A 21470-nucleotide genomic window follows, 5' to 3' on the forward strand; every position below is an offset into this window, starting at 1 on the left:
TAGATCAACCATTTTAGAACTTCCTGAAAAATGTCACAAATGCTGTACATACAAGATACATACATATAGCCCTGTGCAAGAAAATGGACCTTGGGACTAGAAGGAAAAGTAGCATAGAATGCTTAGAGCTGAAAAAAACAACACAGTAACTGTCAAAAATTATGAACAAAACACAGGTGTAACAACTACGACCTTCTTCCAAAAATCTATCACTACAAGACCTCATGATTGCCCTTATTTCAATTAATAAAATATTTAAAATAATGGAAGGCTTACAATAACTTACAAATTTATCAAAAGAGCATTTAAACAAAAAAGATCACTTTGATGTTTCAAATTAACAGGATTCAGTTAACTGTCCATATCAGATTTCTGTTTGCGTTGACCTGTTCTCTGGAAAGACAGAGGTTAAAAATTATCTTTTCCTTGGCATCCAGAAAACACCTCAGCAATAAGCTAGGGTAGGCATTCAAACTGGAATAGGTGAATATACCTCCTGCAGATTAGTGCAGCACAGGACCAGCCAAAGTGTATGAGAAGAACACATAAAGAAGACAGCCTTTGTAGGGACTAAATGCCACATGCACTATGTTGTGCTCAACATTTGGCTAATAAAAAGACTCACCTGAGATATATTTCCTTCCCTGCACAGATGATGCAGGGCCTCCATTCTTATGGCTTCTAAATTAAGGGGATCTTTCTGCAATAGTCTAAAGCCAAACAAAAGGTGAATGTAAAGAAATCAAACCAAACTTGCTCCATCATCTATTTTATCCTAAAACAGGAATAGAATAATGTGTATTTCACAGTCATTTTACATCATGGATCTCAACTGGAAGCACAGCTCTTATTTCACACCTATCTCAAGAAAAATCCTCTTCCATCTAAAACAGATTAATGTAGCGACGTAGCATCCTCACAGAATTGCAAGCTGTGGTTCTAATAAAGCTTAATTTATTTGAAATTTATTTTTAAAAAACTGATGCACCTAATTCAGATTCATTATCAATGAATGGAAGCCTATCTACTTTTGTTCAAAATGTCCTTAGGGTGTAAACATGGCAAGTAAATAACTTAGTGGTGTGCTACTTCATACTCAACCTATGTGCCGTTTCAATTGTCTGCTCCCAGTCCTGCAAGGCGAGTTGTAGCTTCATTTTCTTTATGAAACCAGGAATGAAGTTTGGGAAGTTAGCAATTATCTGGTTCACAATTTCCAGAGCTCCTGAATAATTCTGTCGGACCTCAAAATACTGCGCCTGATGGAAGAGAAGCAATATCAAGAGCCTGTACACTCAGGTGAGAAGATTCAGAAGTTCTTTCATACAAAAAACAGGAAAAAGAGCTAGAGAGAAAAAAACCCTGAAGTAATAGTTTTACCTGAGTATCAACCACAACTAGACATACTGCAACAATCAAATAGCAAAGGATGATGTGTAAAGCCTGGTGTGTGTGATAAATGCTCTGTAACAAAGGTACCTGCAGTATTTACAGCTTACTAGGCAGTTGCAAGCAAGAAAAAGACAGACAGAGCTGAAGAGTAAAATTCATTTTTTTAGAATTGAAATACCTTTGTATGAAGCATCCCACAGTTTTTGAGATATTTAACACAACCCACTGATGAAACATTTATTCAAGCTCTGAGGTACCTGCCATGTAAAAACCCACACTCAGCAGGTAACTATTGTTGTTGCCAGAACTAACAATTTCCTAACTATATTGCGATTTACAGGGTATTCCATGTATAAAACTTTCAGAAGTTAAGAATCACAGATTTAAATTCATTCAAGTTGAAACAAATTTAGGACTTAAACCCTGTTTTGCTTTGATGCCTTGAATTTACTGACCTTATTGCAGATGACTGTATGTGTGCTGTTTTATTTCATCTTTTTAAGACAGAAGTGATGCAAACACAGCAATTTCTGAGAGTTAATTTCTTAAGCCCTAGTGAGATTCATGTCTGTTTAAACCCTAATTACAGTAACTACATTTGACATATACTCTTCATCTAATTCCAGAGTCCACATGCAGCCAAGAACACACACCTAAAAAATTATCATTGTGCACACTCTCCCGAACTTGTCTTCTAATATTCATTGAACAATACTTTTACATTTAGCTTTAGAATAGTAAACAAACATCATGTTAATGAGTAACTATGTCTGTGATATAAAGTAATATGCTCTGAAACAGAAAATGTGTAAAGAAAACAATTCATGCCACTCCTTTAATGAAATACAATCATTGATGATTACATGAACACAAATGAACACACAAAACGGACTAATGACAACTTAAAAAGAGTGTTAACAATATTACAGTGTTTAGCTATTACAGTTTGGCACACAGCAATTCTGTAATATGCATAGGTGTCTCATGCAAAAAGGAAGAGACCACACATTGTCAAGTGATTTGAAACTCATTTTGTACATATAAATATACGAATAGGTTTTCTTGTGTGCATAGCAAAATCATAACCACAGTAAACATTTAGACTGACCAAATTTAATATCCACCTTTGTTTTTACATTGGTATCTAAAGAACCCTGAAGTAGCTACAGGGTCTGAGCTATATCTCTGCTCCTTGGACAAGCTCATTATGCACTACTCTTCTCAGCATCTCTCTACAAGACTATTATGACATTTAGGAAGAGTTGAAATAATGAAGTACATTTAGTTTACCAAGCAATGAAGTAAACTTACTTTACCAAGTAGTGCAAAAACATCATTGCCTTCCTGCAGTGCTTCATCAAAGTATTTCAGAGCCTTTTTAATGTGAGTTTCTTTCCCACAGGTGAGATCGAGCCATGCTTTCAAGATTAAACCCTGTTAACAAAAAACAAATTGGAATTCTTCGCTTACTAGGCAATAGAAAATTATGCTAGATACAATAAGCATAATAACCTAAAAAATAATAATAACCTAAATAAAGGACTCTGAGTATCTATTTTAACTACTTCAAAGACATAACCAGTCTACAGCATAACCTAACACTTTAGCAATTTATTCCAGAGTTAAATTAATCAAATAGTACATTTACTTACAGAATTAGAAAAAAAACAATGGCACCAAACAAGTCTAACATGCTCAGCAGTCAGAACAAAACCTCACAGATGTGATCACACTAGACAGAATATTTTCTGCAAACATTTCAGCACAATGGTTCCTTAAGATTTTGTTTATATGAGACACCAAGAAACACACTGGTGCTGAAAATAGTGAGAAACTTGAGATTTTTCTTCTACTTTCTGATTAGAAAGAAAAACTTGTATGTGAAAGGCAAAACTCATGATATTTCTCGAATCCTCAAATGTTATTAAAAGAACACCCAAACTTTCAAAAGGTGAAATGTATCCTTTCGTTAAAGAACTTACTACTTGTAATGAATGAATTTTATTTCTCTTATGTGTTCCAAACATTAATTATAGCTTAACTAAATAAAACCTATTTTGAAGTGCTGAATTATTTAATCAAATCACAATTGTCACCAAAAAAAATATTTAAAATATAAAAAAAATCACTTGCTCTTTTAGAACATAAAGAAATGGGTCCTGTATTTAAAACTCAAAGGTTAGCAGAAGAGCCATATTTTATAATTGCTAACATTCATGGTCCTGATTTAGTTATGCAGTAGAAACTGGCTGAACTTCACATACTCAAGCATTTTTTTAAAGAAAGGCAGGTGTTGTATTTCAATATAAGGAATATATAAACTATCTTATCAAAGTAAGTGTACAATAAACAAATCCTATTTCACCAAGTTTAAACACTTTGAACCACCTTTCAAATAATCTGATGTAAATATTTACATATAATTTCATATTATCAAACTAGAAAAAGAGCTAATTATAAGTGAAATTAAAAAAAAAGTATATTTAAATACTAATGTAGTTTTTCCTTTCTATGCATGTGTCTGTAAAAAAAATAAATTAATTATTTCAAATATTTTTAAATACCTCAGCTGGAAGTATTTTATACTAAGCAACATACCCAAACAATATCTCCTAAGAATAAAAACAAGCAAACAAAACCAAACTACTTGTTTGTTTCAATAAGCAAAGTCATAAATACTGCTCTTTGACCAAAATTACCTATCCTTAAGTCTTTTCAGGAACTACCATTTTATTGTTTTGTGACGTGTTTAATTATTTCTTCATTAATATAAGTTATTTCTACATTAGTATAAATTAGCCAATAAATTAGTTCTTATCTAAAATAACTACCAATTTAAGTTAATAATCACTGTTAGTTTGAAAGCTATTACTTAAATCATACTTTCAGAAACAAATGTGTAGAACAGTTGCAGATTTCTAAGTCATAATAAATCAAACACAAAACTATAAATTACAAATTGAACAATGTATTGAACCACACAGAGGAACATTTTTGTTTGATATTACTGTACAATTATGCTCTCAACATTAACAGCTCTGTCTCAAAAATGTTTAACTACAAAAAATAAGCCAATTTTTTAGTGTTTCTCTCCTTGAACTGATACCTACTTCAAAAAAATAACACAGTAAGTTTTTAGAAACCTCTTTAGAGATTCAAGATTTTAATGAATTGTGATGTTTGTATATAAGTGCCAAAGACAATGCCATATACAACACTTATTTCAAATTTTGCTAGGCAAATTTTGCTTTTAACAACAGCTGAAAATTTATATCCCCATTCCTCCGTGTATTTTAGAGCCTTCGAATACAGACATCTCCCTCTAGTGAGATTATCATGCTTGTTTTTTGCTAGGAATTAAGAGGCTTGGTGTCAAGTAGCAATACCGGCTTAACTGCATAGCATTTCCATTTATTGATTTATTTTCATTTATTATACCATTATTTATTATTTACTAAGTGAAAATGAATATTAGTTGACCAAAAAATCATGATGGGAGTTTACTCAGCTGTGTCAAATGAACTTATGACAATTAAGAAGGGAAGTACTAGAACACAGTTCAGGATAACCTCCAAACAGCATTAATGCCTTAAGTCTAGCTTAACAGAATGCACTGTCCTATTGATCTTTTACATTAAAGAATGCTAAAAACCAGTTACCTCTTTACCAGCACCAGAAACTTTGATCGTTCTATCAACATATTCACGGGCTTTGTCCTCACGACCAAGAAGCCACAAAAACAAGCCAGCATAGTACAGAGCCTGCTGTCCTGCTGTTTTACGTTGTTCCTTCAGTCTTGCATCCAACTCTAGAATAGCATCTCGATCTGAAAAGGATTTGTTCAGAGTTCTTGCTGATAGCTTCTTAATATATTACAAAAGAGCAGAACATAAGCTGAGGGATTCCAAAGCAAACTCTGTTTTATCTACTGTTCATTGAAAAGCAACAATGGTGACACACCTAATGCATGAGGGAAAGGCTCTCACTCTCAGAGAGTCTTGAGATTTACAATAATTTTGCTGTCCTACAGTATTAATCCTCAGGGACTCAAGTAAGAGTGATGCCATTAGTCAGAGCTGTTTCACATCAAACTGTTTAACAAACTGTCAGCAGCAGCAGCTATAAATCTGTACAATGAGAAAGATACTGCAGTGATAGTTTAATGACTACTCAATGCACCTGATAAACTAATTCTTATTTTGAGAGTGTAATTCTTAACAAAATCGTTAAGCTTTTACGTTGGGGAAAGGAATGCCAAAAATTCACAATACTCTCTTCTCCATTTGTATGGTGAGGATAACTTGAAAGACAGAAATAGCATGTCTTTCGAAACTTTTCAAGTTGCAGTTCTGCTCAAAAATACCAATATCAGACATGAGTGAACAACAATCACATGAAGGTTGACTCAATTTTTTGATTCCTTCAAAGATTTTTCATCATGGTCCATAAGTCAGATCTTGTGTGTAGGCACATGTGTTTTTATTTTAACATTCATTCTTTTGCTTCAGAGTTTTGTGGTTTGATATTTTTGTTTATAATCTTGGTAAGCATCACTCAATTGAGTAATAGATCCTATCTCAAATGCAAAGCCAGCATAAACCTTTTTAACTTGGGCAGAATTAGCCTACAGCTCTCAGGCCTTCACACAGAGCTGTTTAAAACTGTTTAAAAGCTGTTTAAAAGATGAAACAGCATGTCTTAGTAAGCATACCTGGATTAGGGCTCTTTTTATGGGCATAAATCAGAGCCATTATCGTACAAAGTGACACCTCCTGTTTGTTTTTAATAGACTCCAACTGTCGAATACCTTCTTGGACATCACCTAGTAAAAAAAGCACAGAATAAGCTATCACATTTTTCAAGGCAAAGAATATAATCAACAAATACCAATCTGACTTAAATTTTCCCTTCTATTTTTCTCTTCCACGCTTTTGTTCGTTACGCATATACCCACTTTCACTTGTTTGTTCAAGTCTTTCAAACAGACACAGGGAAGAAAACAGAATGTCAGTGCCAAGAACTTGAATTATGTGCTAATTCTGCCAACTGTTAGAAAGATGAAAATCGTATTTAATGTTTTATACAGGGCATTGAGCAGCTCTTTTTGGTCCTGTTTCTTTATATAATCAGGATTTTTGCCTTTTTTGTGTGAATATTTTGAATATTAGGAAAATAGACTTTATCTTGAAAAACGACAGGATTCTTACATAAAAACACCTTGGTGTTTGGGAACAGCCACACTCCTTCAAAACCTGCATACCTTCCTAGGCTTGCCTCGGCCCTCCCCCATGCTGGGTTACTTGTTAATATTTCTGACATCCTTGGAATATACGTGCTGCTAAATAAACTTCTCAGAACAGTGTAATTTACACAAAGAACCCCCACTAGGTATTAGCTTGTCAGTTTCCTTGAGAGAGAGGACACAACAAAATTAACGTAGGCTCTTTGAAAGGAAGAGCTGCTAGCTGGGAGACACTCATGAGTTTCTGATCAAATGCAATATGCGTTTCGCCAGGGCTCAGAATTCTCTCCAAGGAATCCATTAACGGGACCCATGTTCACGACACCAAAGAAAAATACTTGTTATTTCTCACTTTGGTACGATGCTGTCTAGATCACTTTCATACAAACCGGGGAGGAGCGGTGACAGATCATAACACACCGATCATTTACTCCACACGGAATACATTCACACTCCGTAACATCGCTTTTCCGTGCGCTGCAGACAAAGGGCTGAGTTTCGGGAGGCGAGGCAAGGAAGCCCAGCGTTCCGGGAGGGGCGGCCCCGCCGCCTTACCTGCCCTCAGCGCGCCGTAGGCCCGGTAGAAGAGGAGCACGGGGTCCCCGCCCAGCCGCGCCAGCGCCTCGTCCGCCGCGGCCCGGGCGTGCTGGAAGAGCCCCTGCTGGCAGTAGTAATTGAGCAGCGCCTGCGGGGAAACAGCCGCGGGTCACCGGTGCCAATGCTTCGCCCCGGGACGGCCCCGGGGACACCGCACCCACCGGCCCGGCCCGGCCCGGCCCGGCCGCACTCCTGCCCGGCATCCCTCCCTCGTTCCCAGCTGCTCCCTCCGCCGGGGCGGGACTGCGGCGGCGCCCACCTGCTGCACCTCAGCGTCCATCGTTGCTACCCAACCCCGCCGCGGGGGGGCTCCGGAAGGGCGAGGACAGCGCCCTGCCATTGGCTTGGACGGGCAGGAGGCGGGAGAGACACGGGAAGGAAAACTCCGGGAAGGCGGCGGGCGGGACCCGCGGGCGGTCCCGAGGCAGCGGGCGGGCCGCTCCCGCGTGCCGCAGCGCCCCCTGGCGGCCGGCGGGCGGGTGGCGGTGCGTCGGGAGCGCTGGGAGCCGGAGCGCCGGGTGGAAGCTTTGGGAATGTGTGTGTTCCCTTGCTCTTCAGCGTTGAGCGTACGACCAAGTGGGCCACGTTCCATACGTTTCCTAATGTAGCTGAACGCTTCAAGTTATATGACACTTTACTTAGAAATACAATAGCAGTAGGGTCACGTCAGATAGAGAATGGTCTTCTTTCCCCTCTACCCTTTCTTTCCTCCTGGAGAATTAGAGTTGCAAAGATTAGTAGAATTTAGGTTTTCCTGTGGAGGTGAAAGCATCCTCAGCCATAATTTCTAGACACCAGAAACAAAGGTTGCTAAAGAGCATTCCTTTGGTATGGGAGTGCAGTCCGTCCACAGCTGGCAGTGACCCCACCAAGAACAAGGAGCGGAACTCCACCCACACGGAGTTTGTAGGAGAAGCTGCTTGACTCTTCTGGCAGAGAGTGCCCAGAGGGACCTTCCCTAGCAAGTCCTTACACATGGCGTTCCTTTGTCACACACTTCTCAGCCCAGCATCAGGAAGGTGCCAAAGAGGCACTGTGCAATGAGCATGCTTGGGTTTCCTTATTGGCCAAGACAATCCTCTGACTTTCCAGCTAGATTTAAGTTCTGCTTGACTAGTTCTGAAGTAACATTTAGGCTTCTGTACCTAACAGAGGTATGAGAAACAAGTTGGGGGTTTACATGCTTTTTTTTTTTTTAGATAGCTCTTTAAGACATATTTTCTCCACAAATTAATCTGAAAATACTTATCTTTTCATTTTGATACTTAGGCATTTTGAATCAAAGTTGTAGACCTCTTTTTTCAAAATGTATTTCACAACAATTTTACAGAGAAAAATTTCCCTCCCTTGAAAATTTTTTATGAATTTAAGGGAAAATGCTATGAAATTTTATTTCTGCATTAGCCACTAGGCAAACATACAGACAGCAACTGTTTATCAACTCGTTTAGTATTAATTTTGGTATTCACCTGTGAGTGTTTTCATTGTAAGTTGTAGGGGAATGCAATATAAAATTCTGTCAACATGTAAAATTAATATTTTTAGAAATCCACTGAAGCAATTGATAAAGAATAAGGAACAGGCCCACTTTCCAGATGCTTTTTTTTTTCTCCATTGGTATCCACAAATGGTTTCTTCTAGGAATGGGGTGCTTCCAGAGAGATTTTTAACATTACTGAGGAAAAGACCAATTATTTATTCATTCCAACACCATTTCCCCTTTTTCAGAAATGCACTCAAATGTGAGATGCTCCGTGGCCTGTTTGTGAACAGCAAAAATAAACTGGCTCTCAATCCAGCATGGGGAATGTCATGGATCTAGTACTTTTTTCTCTCCTCATTTTGTCTTTGTAAACTCTTGAATGCTCAGTTCTCATTCCTGTAACTGCTCTGAGCCTCCTGGGACACAGGACAGCTCTGGTATTCGGTGGCTGTGCTCCCCACTGCATGGAGCTGCTGCGTGAAGTCAGGCAGAAATATCGATACATACACAAGCATCATGCTCACTATCTAACACACATTAAATTAAATTAAATAACACACAATAAATGAGCACCTTCCTAATTAGTGATTAAGAAGCAAGTCCCAAGGATTTTCTTACATGGGAGAACAGCACAGCTGGCTGTAAAGGTTTTTCAGTGCCTTCTCCTTCTGTGCTTTAGAAGCATACCCTTTTTATATTAATGTCAGATAATAAACAACAAAGGAACGTACAATAAAAAATGTAATCTTTATTATTTTGACGCATTAATAATGTTCTTTAGCATCAGTTAGGGTAATAGCATTTTCCTGCATGCAGTTCACTAATACAGATTTAGTCAATAATTTTAATAAAAGTAATCTATATTTACTTTTCCTGTGTAAGAAACATAAAATGTCCTGATGGGTTGGATTATACAATTTTGCTACTTTCTCTTTGTGAAAAAATATTGTGGACCCTAGATAACATTTAGAACTGTTCTAGTGCAGCGTGAATGAAAAAAAAATAAATCTGTGTGTAAATATGAGAGAAGATTCAGGATTCTCTGAAAGAAAGGTTGCATCTGAAAACTTGATAAATATGATGCAGGCACTGCTAAGACATTCAATTTGAACTTGAGACCATTTCCCAACTGAACAAAAAAACCCAAAAACATAGCTTTTTAGAAGCAAATTATGAACTTATTTCGCAGAAATTATTGATATGTTGGCAAATACTGTAAAAAATAAGACCCTACAGTTATCCATTCAGTTAGTTATATCTTGTTCTCTGGAGCTCTTCTGTGAAAAAGTGCTACGGACAGAAAGTAACAAAAATGGTGTGATATCAGCCTGAAGATAAAATTCAGTTCTTGTTTTATGTACATAATGCTGAAAAATAAAATAAAATGATTTTTACAATATTTATATTTGCTTATAAAATCCTAACATTATTTTCAACAGGTTTACTAGTTTTCAATGTCTGTACAGTTTGGATATACACTATATGCTTTTCACTGAAAATTCAGAAATGTAAAACAAATAAGCTCCTAAATAGTTGCAAAATATTGCTTAATGGTATGGAGAAATGAGGTCTTTTTGAATAGTTTATTTAATTTAGCTCTGATGTATGACTTCCCATGTTTAAGAATCCTGGACAGTCAAAGGAATAGCAGCATAGGCAATATAAACATGCACTGATTGCATCCAAACTATCTATAATGGTAGATAATACGTAATTTTACCTGTTGAATGCTTGCACACTACACTTATTGTGGTACATATTTGATGCAATAAATGTGCTGAAGTCATTATCTGTTTGCTCAAACATGCACCACAGGTTAAAAATTATTTACATAGCAGAGGGCTTTTCATTTACGTGTACAACATCAACCTTACTGAGAGCTGAAGATGGCTAAACAATACTGCAGGATAAAGCAGAACAACTTTATAGAGGGCTCTCTTTGATCAATTTGGTGGGCTGAGGCAGATTCATTTAGTATTCGTATGCAGAAAGACATTTGACAAAGACAAAATCTGTGACTCCAGACCTAGGAAGAAGTTTGCACCTTCTGAAACTGAATGGTCTGTGAAAAAAGTAAACTATATTTACCATTCTTGTGAGTTGTAGAGGAATTTACAGGCATACTAAGACTTGTTTGAACATGATACAACATGAATACATTAATTAAGCACCTCAAAATCTGTTATTCCTTTCCAGAAACACTGTGCTAAAAAAATCTGTTGCTCTTTGTGACTTAATGTTATTTTCATGCATGATCTATAAGTGCAGCATGCCTTCATGCAAATAATTTCTGTGTGTATATTAGTTGTATAATAGAACACCTGGCCCTTGTACCTGTAAAGGTGTACTTAATTCCCTTCCCCAACAGAAGCCCCATTTACAAAAATAGTCACATATAATAAACAACATATGAATAAAAACAAGATGAATCCACCAACACAGATATTGTAAAAATATGAAGTATGTGGCAGTTGAAATGCAAACAGTGGATACAGTTACCATATTGTTTTATGTTAACACACAAATACTTGCTTTCACACCCCTTTAACTGGTCCCTACAGTCTGTGTAGCCATTTTTCCTCTCCTCTTCAGCAGTGTCAGCTGGTAGTGAGAACAGTAACCTCCTGTCAAGGTTGTTTCTTCTTATCACAGTCACTGACAAGGGGTCACTGTCTTTTAATAGGCACTGACCTTTAATGTACAGTATATTTGTAAAAATTGTCAGTTTGGCATAGACCTCCGTCAGGAGTCCTGTTGACACAAACACATGATCCTTACAGGCTATGAACTACTTTGCACATATATGATTTTGCTTGCTATTTGCTCTTATTTCTGACCATCTTTATCTTCCTTTTCATGCTTCTCTTTGACTGGTCTCATTACACGATCATAGGAAGGTGGACAAACTGCTGTTGATGCGGTTATATCTGTTTTCTCTGTAAATGAGTTTTCATTTAACTTGTCAATAAGGATTTCATCTTTCAGACCCTGACCAGCTCCACCTTCAGTTTTATTTTTGTTATAGATAAAGGAAGCTTGTTTTACTGTTCGTTTTAAAAGGTGACGTCTGTAAGCACGCTGAATGATGACAGCAGACACCTCCTCCTGCTTTCGTTTCAGTGTGGTCGTAATTGGTTCATAGGAAGCTTTAGAGGGATTGGATGCCATAAACCGATCTTCCATCTGTATTCTGAGGGCATCCATCTCCCCACTTTCCCCCAAAACACGCTTTGTGAAAGCAAACAAGATGTCAAGGCAGTGAATTCGGTCACCGCTCACCATGGGCAGATCCATTGCAATAAGCTGGACTTTGTTAGGTTTGGGTAGATGAAGAGGAGGCTCAAGTGCTGCTGCAAAATCAGATAATTTCTCAAATTCCATGAATTGTGTGGCATCGGGATCAAACTTCTCCCAGACTTCATAAAACATCTCAAAGTCATCCTCACTCAAGGGTTCAGCACTTTCTTCAGTAGCAACACCGAAGTTCTCCAAAATCACAGCAATGTACATGTTCACCACTACCAGGAAGGAGATGATAATGTAACTGACAAAGAAGAAAATCCCAACAGAAGGGTTGCCACAGTCACCTTTCACAGAGCTCCCTGGATGAGCCTTGTTAGGGTCACAGTCTGGCTCCCCACTGTTAAGGATTGGGGCGAGCAAACCATCCCAGCCCGCGGATGTGGTGATCTGAAACAGGCAGATCATGCTGTTGCCAAACGTTTCAAAATTGAACATGTCATCAATCCCAGCTTCCCTCTTGACATAGGCAAAGTTGGACATGCCAAATATGGCGTAGATGAACATGACCAGGAAAAGCAGCAGCCCAATGTTGAACAGAGCAGGAAGAGACATCATCAAAGCAAAAAGCAGAGTGCGGATTCCCTTAGCGCCTTTAATGAGGCGCAGGATTCGACCGATTCTGGCAAGCCGGATGACTCTGAACAAAGTGGGTGACACAAAGTACTTCTCAATCATCTCAGCTAAGAACATACCTAAAAAAGAAAAAAAAAAGAAAAGAAGAAAACCAAGGTACATTACCACTAAATCTCCATATCACAATAGAAATTTAGAAATATAATTCTAAAATTGGCAGTTTTATGTAGCAATTATAGATATTCTGTATATTCCACTTGCGTAATTTCTGTTTTAGCAGTTATACATAATTGCAGGTGCTATAAATTTTGGATTTGGATTATAACAGTTTTAATGGTTTGTTTAGCTAAATTACAAGTTAACATGTAAAGTTGAATGACTTGGCTGTAAATCTTGCAAAAGCAAAAGCTCACCATATAGCTCTATTCAAGTAAAAGTTCATCTCCTATACATTTTACCTGGTTTTTAGTTTAATTATCAAAACTTACCTACTATAGAGAGAATGACAACCACAAAATCAAAAATGTTCCAGCCTATAGTGAAGTAGTAATGGCGAAGTGAAATTAATTTCAGGACACATTCTCCAGTGAAAAGGACAATGAACACGAGATTAATCCAGTATAAAATATTTTCCATTTCTTTGCTCTGGTCATCAGTTTCTACCATCATTGTGACCATGTTAAGACAAATAAGAATCATGATGCTGATGTCAAATACTTGCTGTGTCACAAAATCAAAGACCATGCCTTGGAATTTATTCTGAGGAAGAAAGATAAAAAGAAACATCCAACACAAACTGTAATTTATTTTCTTTTCCTGTTAGAAGAAAGTAGAAAAGCACATGCAATAAGGCTTATGAGACTTCAATGCAATTGTAACTAGTGCTCTTAAGTAAAGTACTCAAATACAACAATTTAGCAACAACAACATGTTGCACATGCATATATAAAATAGTTGCAAGTGAAAAATAATTTTTTGGTTTTATTTTTGTTTTCCTATATCTGCTGACTAACTCCCCTGTTACTGATAATTTTCAATTGGCCTATTTCTGCTCTCCCTATATGAATGAAAACTCTTTGTAAATAGCTATTTGTCTGATGTGTATAAACAATTTTACCCCTGGTCTTGGTATAGGTTTTTGTGGTTTTTTGGATCCCAGCTTTTTCATTGCATTGTAGTATTTCTTCTGCTCTTCTGTCATAAATATGTCTTGACCTCCAAAGTAAAAAAATGAAATCAGAACTGGTTATAATCACATTTATATGCAGTGCTGAAAAGAAAAAAACTCTTCGAGAAATATGATTGAATGATGCAAAAATCAAGAGGACTGAATTGGGAAAAATCTCTTAGCTATCAAATGCAGCTGTGTACAATCTAAGCATTTAGTCTAGAAGTCTGGACATCCAGTACTGCAGTTCTCAAAAAAGAAAAGAAAAGAAAAGAAAACAAAACAAAAACAACCAACATTTTCTAACAGTTATTTTCCTGGAACTCCAAGAAATAATTTTTAGTACCTCTTACCTCTTCTCTTTTACAGGAAGAGATACAAGAAATAGTATTTGAGATGAACTCACTTCTGAATGGTGATTTTAGTGAAACAAAGGAAAAAGACCAAGCCAGGCTTTCAGCACAGGAATGTGCTTTAGGTATCTAGTTTAGCAGTCACATTAGTATTGGGGCCCAAAGTCTTCAACGTTCATTAAAAGATGAATTATCAGACTTTGGAGAAACTCATATGATGATTGAAGCACCCTTGGTACTATTAACAGCAAAGTGCTCCCTTTAAATCTTTTATTTTGCTGAGCTTCCATGCTCAATGAAGTTCTGTTTAGCAAAAAGATGAACCTGCCTTTGAAGTCTGCCAGTGAAGATAAAGAAGCAGTTATGGGTCTTTCACGGTAACCTAACCAAATTCCATAGTAACCTTCTTTTAGAGACAGCTTGAATGAAAACCTATGAGATTTCCCAAACCTCCTAGAGAAAATTTTTCCGCAGTAAGAGATACTTGCAGATATCTAATTTCAGGAATGCCAGTGCAAACATAGGACTGGATACAGCCCTTTGTGGATGAGTGTGTGGGAAGCTTGAAGACATGGGAATGCATGGACCGTAAGCTGGACAGGCTCCCTGACCATATACCCATAGGTTTATACCATGTACAGTTTCCAAAAATCTTGCTTAGTATTTCTCATTATTAGCATAAAGCCAAAAAAGTGATGCAGTCTAGTAAAGTATAAGTAAACTAGTAATTCCTAGCTGCTTTGGTCCTTGAGCTTTCATTGCTTTATCTATTTACAGACAATAATCTTAAAGGCAGGTATCTCCTACTAAGACCATTGATACCAGTGAGATTATCTACATGTGCACTTTGAAAGAACAAAAAAAGGTCCTGAAATAGTTACAAACCACTCCTGCTCTATATAGTTTCAGATTGTTCAGTGCCACAAAATAGAACTTGAATACTTGGGATCATTAAAACATCAGCTTTAGTTGCATGATGAAATAATTTTTTGTGTTTCATAACCAGCTAGCTATTTTTTTGTGTGCTTATAGAGTAACTACAAATCAAGAAGGAAAAAAAAAACCCCAAGGAATTATGAGTGCTTTAATGTAAGGACCTAATTCAGGGGTTGGATCATACAGGAAGACTTCATGAAGTTTAATCATGAAAAAGCAGATGATTTGAGGAAGACCAAACTGGGAATTGACAACAGAAGAATCTGTCCTGTTCACTAAATGAAAAATCTTATGACTTTAATGAACACTGCAGGTATGATTTTGTCATAACGTACTGCAGCTTTCTCAATTTTGAAAAAGCTATGGGTGTACTTTCCCTATACCATGCATCTGTAAAAATGCATTATTTTAGAATATCTTTAGAAGGGAAATGAAAAAATACTTATCTTCTTTTTTTGCTGATTGAAATTGTCAATAATGACACCAATGAACAAATTCAGGGTGAAAAAAGACCCGAAAATTATAAAGATGACAAAATACAGGTACATGTACAAGTTGTCTTCATACTTCGGTTGCTCTAACACCTAAGGAAAAAAAAAAGGAAATATCATTCCTAAGACTTCATGTGAAATTTTCAACCAAACAAGTGACAACCTTGCACAAAGTGTCTCCAGAATTTTGTATATGGACAACATTCCTATCACTTATGTCAATATCTTTTGTCGAGTCCACCTCTTGCTGATAGCATCTGGCAGTTTGCCTTCAGTTATCCACATTTTGTTACCACAGAATCTCATAGTAATTAATTTAGGTTTTTTTCTTCTATTGTATGGGTATTAATTGCTTATGTAAGATAAATACACACACTTTTAGACAGACAGACTTCAGGAAAGAAAAGGATAATTTAAAATATTTGCAGTACTTACATCTCTTGAGTCAATAGCTGCATACATAATATCCATCCAGCCTTTAAATGTAGCCTGTAAACAGTACACACCTGTTTAAGCATTCTAAAGACAATTCATTGAATAATTTCCAGCAACTCAGTACAGCACCAGGAATAATTAGTAGCATTAGATTGCTAAAGAAGTTTGCCTCTTGGCTTTCTATTCAGCTGCTCATCAGATATACTGCTGTGTATCCCTTTACTTTGTCTTGATATGAACATTTTAAGCAGTAAGTATGATTAACTTATTTCTAATTTCTAATTACCAGAAATTAGAGAAGGCACTTTATTTCATCAGATCATGTCAACTGCAAAAACTTTGTACAGCTGGGCATATAGCCTTAGGTAACTCAGTTGCCACAAATTAAGACTGATAATGTAGTTCCTCCCTCCCAAATCAGAAAGGTGGCAAAAAAAGGGAACCAAAAATTTGATCAGCTCAAAAAAAGCATTTTCCTATAATCAGAATCTACTTAGAAACATTTTACCTGGTTTAATAGTTCCATGTTCACTTTAAATATATTGTATTGTGGTTTACTGACCCTAGATCTCTCAGATACATTCTGAGATAAAGTAGTAGGAAGTGTTTTATGTGCATTGAATACTTTATATGCCTCACAAATTACAGAATTTACTGAAGTTTTGTAGCTATTTCCTCTGCCTAAAATCTGTAAATTCTTGTATTCGACAGTGAGGTGTAGATTGTTTCATCAGAGTGTTCGAAACAGAAAGTAATTTTCTCTGTTGTGGAAATTAGTTCACTTTTAACTAGGCAACATCTCCAAGTAGAAATCACTTGGGTTTTAATCCAGTTGTGCCAAAAAATACAGCAAGAAAAGGAAATAGTTCTCTGTTGTTTAATCCTCATTACAGTTTTACAAACAAGGCTGCAGATCATTGGTTTCTTCATTTTCCTTGCCACAGAGACCAGTTGCAAGATAGAATCTGGAATGGAACACTCTTCATCCATGTTTTTTGCTGTATCACCATCATCTTGAGGTTTCCCTTCTAGTGGAAGTTTCAAAAAAAACTTCTTTTATGGATGATACAGAGCAGTTTGGCATCATCCTCAAGTGAAATTAAAATGAGAAGAAATTATTTTCTTAAAGGAAAGGTACCTTACACTTTTGAAACAGTGGAACAATGAAAAGAGCATGATTATCCTTAGATGCAAAGCCAATGTGCAGCAATTTTCACACCTTGGGGTCAACACAGAAAATAGGAAGCTCAGGAAACTGTATGTATATCAGGAAGTATGATGGTGAAATCAAAAAGTAGTATCAGAGGACCAATATATCAAGAATAAACCTGAAACAAGTAGATGTCAGCTGAAGAATTTAAAGTTCTCATGGAATACTTGGACTACAAGGATTAGGAGAGGTAGGTGTAGGTAAGGTCTACTTATGTAATTACTAATATAAATTTAACTTGTTCTCAAAGGCTTTTAATGGTGAATACTCCACAGCCTTATAAAAAAATATGCATTGTGGAACTTCCTTTTATTATTTCCTAATACTTACATCGTTCTGTTGCCATTTAAGACTCACTTGTCTTAGCCTTACATATCTGGAGAACTGCAGTAATCGTCTTCATGCAGCAGCTTTTATTTTTTGCAAATTGATTGTTGCTTTTTTTTAGGTAGTGATCACCGTTCCTTCAATCTTCCCATGCAACTCTTGTTTTCCAGAACTCTGATCACTCTCCTTATTTTCCTCTGAGCTTTATTACACTAGCTGATCTCTTGCAATAGCAACCAAAAGGGGACTCAGTACTTCATGTAACAAGGTCTAAATAGGGCAAGATGATCAAGTCCTTCTTGCTACTATTGTTTCTGCCTTGATACACTATTTGCATTTTTTGGAATGTCATGACTTGAAATTGGCATATTAGTCTGAAACACCACATGAAAATAATGGGCATACTTTTATTTCAGAAAGATGATGCAAGTGATAGAGTGGCACTTGCACAAAGTGTGTGCTGCTGCCTCAGGTTCAGACATATGATGATATTTGCATATCATCCTCCAAGCAAAACAGAATAATTACTGGGGTTTTCTTTTGAAAATTTATTGGTGTAGCCTAGACTAAATACAGTCAGTGAAAAAAGCCAATTTTAAAATATTAAGCTTCACCATCATGCTTAAAGTACTGCACTATAAACAGACAGTACCCTTTCAACTAGTGATAGGAAATAGAGCTGAAGAACTGAGCTGTACTATTATTGTTGTTGTTATTGCTGTTGTTAGAAAGCAAAAAAAAAAGAGTGTGGGCTGGAAAAATAGAAATATAACATATTTCTATCTTATCTTTTAACTCATATTTCTATCTTGTGATTTCCACAATGAGTTTCATAAAACTCTAAGATATTACAATTTTTGAAGAAATTAAGAAAGAGAGTCAAATCATGCCATTCGGTGAAAGCATTATTTCTACTGTAGATGCATAGACCTGCTTATATTTATCTGAAATGTGTTCTCTTTAAGAGAAAGAAGGTATCATTTGTGTATTTTTGTATCCTGAAAGAAAATAACACAGAAAATGACCAAGAGATCAAATTATTAGTTTCCATTTTGCGTATTATCATATAAAATATATTGTATATTCCCAGTGACACTAAATCAGGAGTAATCAATTGATTTCAAAGATTACAGCAGTATAACTGAAGCCAGCATCTGTTCCAAATGTTTCTTTTTTCCCCCAAAGAAAATTTCATTGACACATATTCAAATGCAGATTCAAATGTAGTTAGAAAAAAAACAACAGAACAAAAATCCCCCATCTCCTTTACTATTGGTAAAAAAAACCATAAAGTTTTTATTTTCCCCCTGATAAATAATTTCTAATGAAGTTGTAAGTCATGCTGGAGTTTTACCATACAATTTCTTTACCAGAAATAATGAAGATTCACGTTCCCTTTTGGAGATACAATAGCATCTTGCTTTTAAAATACTAATCTGATGGAACTTTGAAAATATCCTAAACTGTCAGTCTTTGAATTCAGCTTCTGATTTTTTACCATACACTTCAAGAGATGTGTTTTCTTATTGATATTAGTAACAACAGTATAGTAAAATACTGTGCTTTGAGACCCACTGCATTTTGGTTTGCTGCATTTTATCCTGGTAAGCAGGGTATACCCTTACAAGCAGGATAAAAGCAGGCCTCTGAAAGATTTACTTACCAAGGAATCCAAATACTAGGTTCAACTTAAAAGGCATAAGGCCATTAAATTATCAGGGCAGATGCCACATCTCTTTGTGTACACCAACCTCTTCCTCTTCACGCATGACAATTGTGAAAGGAATTTCTCCAGCAGATCTGTCTCTGCTTTGATGATTCTCTTTAGAGACAGAGAGATACTCAAGCAAATTCAGACCAAGAAATGAAAAAAGAAGCTTGAAGATCCACATAAACCAACATGATCTATGCTGTATTATAGAAGAAAAAATTCCTATAGAAGAAATGTGTACTTATGTGACTGATAACATGGATAATTATACTCCAAATCATGTAAGAATTCTGGAAAACAGTCTGATCAACAAACTTGGTTTTAGCAATGACACGTATTGTTCGGCTGTACTTTTGTTCAGAAAGAATTATAACATTGCTATAATACTAAAGATTTTCCACAAAAACCCCTCCCATGAAAGAAAAAAACCCAAGAAATGTCAACCAAAAATTAGGTAATGTTCTTTTCTTAGGCCCCCCATTTAGGAAAGTCATTCAACATCACTGCCAAGTAAACTCAAGGAAGAGCTTGTTAGAGAGTTCCTTTTGCTTAAGAAGTTACTATCACACATTTGTAATTTTTGAGCTCAGAATACTTATTTCTGAAAATATCCCCCTGCTTTTAAATTTTTTTGTGTGAGATACATATGTTTCTTTTCCATATCAATCTTAAAAAAAAAAGAAGGGTTTTCTGTGATGAACAGACCCATATACTGCCAGAAACATTAAAAAAAAAAAATTGTTCACAGGACTCTTTTATGTCTTTTCCAGAATAATAATGTCCTATGTGCCTTGGTTTGAAGTCCTTTTGGCTTGTTTTCATTTAGATTTTTTCTCATGAAAATGGTGCTAACTTCCATTAGCACTCACTCCAATTAGTGATACAGATAATAAGGATTTATTTTGTGGTTCCTGTAACCCAGAAAAACTGGAGGGATTTAAAACATTCCTTGGCTGACTCAAAGGGCATGAGCCAGAGGGCAGAATGGAGAATGGAAATAATGGGGAATAAGAGGAAGCTTTCTGTTTTTATTTTCTAGCCTCCTAGCCTTGTGTCAGTAATTCATGCATTGATACTCTTCACAGAGATTGTTATTAGAAAAATGACATTGACCTCCCTGAGGTTATTATGTAACCTCCCCGAGGTTAGTACAAGTGTGTGCCTGAGGTTGTTAAGGTGGAGAACCAAATGACTTCAGTAGAAAGGCCATTAATGTTCACTTTAGGCAAACAGAAAGCATATCCACTTGCAACCATGGGTTTATAATCAGATTTTTCAGGCTCAGCATATAATTTTAGGCGAAATGTTAAACTTTCAATAGCATTATCTTTGTTTCTGACACAGTAATGAATACCTCTAATTGAGTTATACCTTAGCATCTGGTTTTCTTTCTACTGTTGTAAGCTATTTAGGAAGGGTAGGAAAATCTAGGGCTATGACATACCTATTCACGTCTTATGTTTGTTTTGACTTTATGGCTTCGGTGTCGTGTTCTAGAGTTTGATCCACAGTAATTTATAGATCAAATAGAAAATCATCTTATCAGTATCTTTTCTGATTGAAAGCAATGTAAGAATCTCAAACAGTTATGAACTGTGGCCGTTTTCTTGAAGGTGAAAAGACAGAGATTCTCCACATTCTAATAGATTAACCGAAAATCAAGCTGATACTGTTTTTCTGGTCCTAGGGCTTTTATCATTCCGTAACTGCAAAGTCACTACTACTGATTACTTACCAAATACTGAAAGATGCAGGGCCAAGTTTCTGTATTGTTCAATGACAGAAACGCCCCTGTTTTTCCTGCTATGTCAAACAAAAAAGACCTCGATGCTTTTCAATGCATTTTAGCAATACAGAAAAATTAAGTGCTGTCATCATCGACATTCTACTCACACCAAAAATCCTCCATCATTAAGTGAGAGTCCCATGTTCTTGCAACATCTCTACATTGTAGATACTGCACAAAAAGGCTTGTCCTCCATGAGAGCTAGGTCCCTCTGTGGTAGGTCTAGATTAATTTTTCCTTTGGAAATGTGGGAACAATTGGAAAATTTCTCCTAATTTGCCTCCAAAAAAATTCAATAATTTAAGGATCTAAGTCTTTATGTAAGAAATATTTATGTATTTTCAATGAATAGAAGATGAAATAATCTATGTATAGCCAGGACACTGAAATACATATTGCAAGTAGCTGAGGGGTGGTGATTGTGGCCACAAAGCCAGGAAGGAAATTAACCTAGAATAATTAC

The 21470-nt window shown here is 36.3% G+C and overlaps 2 protein-coding genes across 11 annotated transcripts in view; both read right to left on the reverse strand.

Annotated features, from left to right (window-relative positions):
• TTC21B (tetratricopeptide repeat domain 21B) overlaps positions 1-7551 on the reverse strand; it is a 35079-nt gene extending 27528 nt beyond the window's left edge. Inside the window, exons 1-7 of the mRNA XM_058840294.1 lie at positions 7491-7551; positions 7190-7319; positions 6104-6214; positions 5052-5218; positions 2704-2826; positions 1102-1259; positions 626-710 (exon numbers count right to left, since the gene is read on the reverse strand). Of these exons, the coding sequence (XP_058696277.1) occupies positions 626-710; positions 1102-1259; positions 2704-2826; positions 5052-5218; positions 6104-6214; positions 7190-7319; positions 7491-7511 (795 nt within the window). The 5' untranslated portion in view covers positions 7512-7551. The remainder of the gene's footprint in view (positions 1-625; positions 711-1101; positions 1260-2703; positions 2827-5051; positions 5219-6103; positions 6215-7189; positions 7320-7490) is intronic.
• A 3493-nt stretch (positions 7552-11044) lies between these two features.
• The window catches only part of LOC131579529 (sodium channel protein type 1 subunit alpha), a 63198-nt gene continuing 52772 nt past the window's right edge, over positions 11045-21470 (reverse strand). For all 10 annotated transcript variants that reach the window (XM_058839615.1, XM_058839611.1, XM_058839612.1 and 7 more), the window contains 5 exons: positions 15974-16027; positions 15494-15631; positions 13708-13812; positions 13079-13349; positions 11045-12709 (listed from right to left, as the gene is read on the reverse strand). In XM_058839615.1, coding sequence (XP_058695598.1) covers positions 11541-12709; positions 13079-13349; positions 13708-13812; positions 15494-15631; positions 15974-16027 — 1737 coding nt within the window. In that variant the 3' untranslated portion in view covers positions 11045-11540. The remainder of the gene's footprint in view (positions 12710-13078; positions 13350-13707; positions 13813-15493; positions 15632-15973; positions 16028-21470) is intronic.

This window comes from Poecile atricapillus, chromosome 5, assembly GCF_030490865.1.
Source record: "Poecile atricapillus isolate bPoeAtr1 chromosome 5, bPoeAtr1.hap1, whole genome shotgun sequence".
In the NCBI taxonomy this organism is placed as follows: Eukaryota; Metazoa; Chordata; class Aves; order Passeriformes; family Paridae; genus Poecile; species Poecile atricapillus.